General features: G+C 47.0%; 1 protein-coding gene across 1 annotated transcript in view; it reads left to right on the top strand.

Annotated features, from left to right (window-relative positions):
• Positions 1-4,027, top strand: part of NOTO (notochord homeobox) — a 9,571-nt gene that overhangs the window by 4,017 nt on the left and 1,527 nt on the right. Inside the window, exon 2 of the mRNA XM_032291730.1 lies at positions 2,789-3,003. Within this exon, the coding sequence (XP_032147621.1) occupies positions 2,789-3,003 (215 nt within the window). The remainder of the gene's footprint in view (positions 1-2,788; positions 3,004-4,027) is intronic.

Genomic DNA, 4,027 nt, shown 5'->3' with positions numbered 1-4,027 from the left:
TTTTTTTTTTTTGTAGACATGGCATCTCACTATATTACCCAGGCTGATCTTGAACTCCTGGGCTCAAGTGATCCTCCCTCCTCAGCCTCCTAAACTGCTAGGATTACAGGCATGAGACACTGTGCCTGGCCCTGTGTTTTACATGATACTTGGAAAGAGCTTCCTCACTGTAAGGTCATAAAATAACTTCCCCGTTTTTTTTTTTTTTTTTTTTTTCTAAATTGTTGTGGGTTTTCCTTTCCACATTTAAATATTTCCTTCATTTGGATTTTCTTTTTAGTGCAAGGTATTGGATGTGGATTCAGCTTAATTTTTCATAGATCTGGAAATAATCCCTTGCTTCCCCATTGCATTATCACTTCTGTTTTAATTTTTATAATAACCATTGACTTTCCTCTTGCTCTGTGCCTGGCACAGTGCTAAGCACCCTGTAAGCATACGCTTTTGTTTTTGTTGCTGTAGCAGTAGTTGAGACAGGGTCTTACTCTATTGCCAAGGTGTGATTTCTGCTCACTACAACCTCTGCCTCCTGGGCTTAAGTGATCCTCCTGCTTCAGCCTCCTAAGTACCTGGGACTACAGTTGTGCACCACCATACCTGGCTAATTTTTGTAGGTTTTTTTTTTTTTTTTTTTGAGACGGGGTTTCGCTCTTGTTACCCAGGCTGGAGTGCAATGGCGCGATCTCGGCTCACCGCAACCTCTGCCTCCTGGGTTCAGGCAATTCTCCTGCCTCAGCCTCCTGAGTAGCTGGGATTACAGGCATGCGCCACCATGCCCAGCTAATTTTTTGTATTTTTAGTAGAGACGGGGTTTCACCGTGTTGACCAGGATGGTCTCGATCTCTTGACCTCGCGATCCACCCACCTCGGCCTCCCAAAGTGCTGGGATTACAGGCGTGAGCCACCGCGCCCGGCAATTTTTGTAGTTTTTATAGAGATGGAGTTTTGCCATGTTGCCCAGGATGGTCTCGACTCCTGGGCTCAAGCGATGAACTCCCAGTTAAGCCTCCCAAAGTGCCGGGATTACAGGTGTGAGCCACCGCGCCCAGACGACACCATGTTAAAATTCTTATGACATCTCTGTAAGTAAGGATTATTATCACCATTTTACATATGAGGAAATCAAGGCTCACAGAAGTATACTGACTTGCCCAAGGTCCTGTGGCTGGTAATTGGTGGCAGAGCTAGGATTGCAACTAGAGCTCTTGGGTTTTTTTGTTTGTTTTTGAGACAGAGTCCCACTCTATCACCCAGGCTGGAGTGCAGTGGCACGATCTTGGCTCACTGCAACCTCCACCTTCCAGGTTCAAGTGATTCTCCTGCCTCAGCCTTCGAGCAGCTGGAATTACAGGTGCCCACCACCGCACCCAGCTAATTTTTGTATTTTTAGTAGAGATGGAGTTTCACCATGTTGGCCAGGCTGGTCTAGAACTCCTGACCTCAGGTGATCTGCCTGCCTCAACCTCCCAAAGTGCTGGGATTATAGGCATAAGCCACCATGCCTAGCCTCAACTAGAGCTCCTAAGGAACACATAATACAGCCTACTTTCTTCTCCGAAGGTCAGCTTCCAATTCTGAAACAAGGCAGACTAGGTACACCAGGTTGTATGTCTGATGGGCCTTTCCTGATCTTTTAGTCTACCTTGGCAGGCACATGGTTAGCTTAGTGGGCACAGTGGTTGGAGTTCTGAGCAGCCAGAACCCCAGATGCACTCCCATCGTTGGGGCAGTCTGTTTGCCAGCCCTGAGGCCTCCTCAAGGCTAGTGGGGGCTGAGTAGTGTTAGCATTGCATTTGCCATTCTTCTGCCTAGAATACTCTCCTCCCAGATAGCCCAATGGCTCACTCCCTCATATCCATCAAGATTTGACCTAGGAACTGCTCCTGGTTGATGTATCTCCACCGGCCCACAGCTTGGTCTCATCTATTCCCATGGCTTAAAATACCATCTATATAAGCTGATGACTCCCAATTTTTTTTTTAAATTGAGACAAAGTCTCGCTCTGTCACTCAGATTAGAGTGGAGCGGGCTCGATCTTGGCTGACTACAACCTCTGCTTCCTGGGTTCAAGCGATTTTCCTGCCTCAGCCTCCCAAGTAGCTGGGATTATAGGTGTGCACCACCATGCCCGCCTGACTTTTGCATTTTTAGTAGAGACGGGATTTCACCATGTTGGCCAGGCTGGTCTAGAACTTCTGATCTCAAGTGATCTGCCCACTTTGGACTCCCAAAGTGCTGGAATTACAGGAATGAGCCACCGTGCTCAGCAATGACTACCAAATTTGTGTCCTCAGCTCAACCCACTCTTCTGACTTGTATCTCTCCTGACCTCACTTCTAAGATGTAAGCTCCATAAAGACAGATTTTCTACTTTGTCCTGAAACCATGCATGACACACAGCAGACATTCAAAAAGTGTAATATTTGTTCACTGAATTAAAAGGGTGAACCCCTGGGGGGCTCCTTTCTCTGCCCATCCTTTGGCATTGCCAGAAGCAGTCAAGGAAAGGAGAGGAAGGCAAAGAGATGGGAGGTTTGGCAACCCTTATTTGGGGCCAGAAGTTAAGCCACTTGCCTGGAGAGCAGTGGTGGCAGACAGTCTCATTGCGTTGTCCGTTCTTTTCCATTTGTTTGTTTCCTGTTTCTGCACAGTCTCTTCTCACGGTCTTCTTGCCCTGTTACCTAGCCAAGGGGAAGGCAAGGTAGTGGAGCTGGGTGTGCCTTCTCACTCTGCAAAGATGGGTGCGCAGGGGGCTTCTGACTAACCTCTCCTGCTGGTTGCTCTTTAGGCTTGGAGCTGGCTCATTGCTCAAGACTCTGGGCCTTCCCAGGCTGGGCCCCAACAGAGGACCTGCAGGACACAGAGAGACAGCAAAAGAGAGTCCGAACTATGTTTAACTTGGAGCAGCTGGAAGAGCTGGAGAGAATGTTTGTAAAACAGCACAATCTGGTGGGGAAGAAGAGAGCCCAGCTGGCAGCTCGGCTCAATCTTACAGAGAACCAGGTGGGAGCAGGGATGCCTGTTGGGCCTGCGCTGCACCTGGGGATAGACACTACCTCAGCAAGGCCCTAAGTGGAGGGTGGAAGGAAGACATGGACCCTCTTCCCTGTGCCAGACTGTTGTGGGGGCAGGCCCTGACTTTTTGCACCCTCTATATAATGAAAGAAACAGTCCCATTTGAAGTTTCATTATGTGAACAACATAAGATGTTAACTTATTAGTCTAAAACTTGATAACAAAGTGTTTCCATGCCAAATAAGGACCTGCTAGTAAAATTAAGTAGACATTCAAGAAACTAACTATAATCAATATTTCTTTGACCCCTATATTCCTCTCCAGCTATTATATAATTTCTCTGCTCCTTTTACAGGAAACTTCTCAAGAAGTCATGTTCACTTTGTCCCTGTCCTCACATCCCACTCACTCCTTCACACATTCCAACATGACTTTTCCCTACCATTGCATCAAAACTTCTCAGCAAGGTCCCTAATAAACCTCCATGTTGCCAAAGCCAGCAGATGCTTTCCTTTCTTCAACTTAGTCCACCACTCAGCAGCTCTCAGTACTGGACACTCAGCCACCTCATCCCTCATTGAAACTTGTACCTCATAGCCTCCAGACACCAGGCTGTCTTGGTTTTTCCTCCCAGCTCTGTCTCCTTGGCAGGCTACTCTTCCCTTGTGGACCTCGAAATCTCTTCCCAGCTGGTCTCATCTATTCATTCCCATGGCTTAAAATACCATCTATAAGCCAATAACTCCCAAATTTGTATCCTCAGCACAACCATCCCATCTGACTTTACCTCTAACTACCTTCTTGGTGACTCCACTTAGATGTCTCATGGGCACGTATCTCAAACCCAAGTTTAAACCTCAATTTCTGACTTTTTTCATGCCCAAATCTGTTCCTTTCCCATACATGACTCCACCATCCACCTGGTTACTCAGAAACCCAGTCTTCCTAGATTCCTCCTTCTTCCCCACTTCCAGTCATCAGTGAGCCTTGTCATTTCTTTTTTTTTTTTTTT

Source organism: Sapajus apella, unplaced genomic scaffold (genome assembly GCF_009761245.1).
Source record: "Sapajus apella isolate SASKATOON/1434 unplaced genomic scaffold, GSC_monkey_1.0 scaffold26, whole genome shotgun sequence".
NCBI lineage: Eukaryota > Metazoa > Chordata > Mammalia > Primates > Cebidae > Sapajus > Sapajus apella.
Note: the sequence above shows the minus strand (reverse complement) of the source record. Positions and strands in the feature narration are given on the sequence as shown.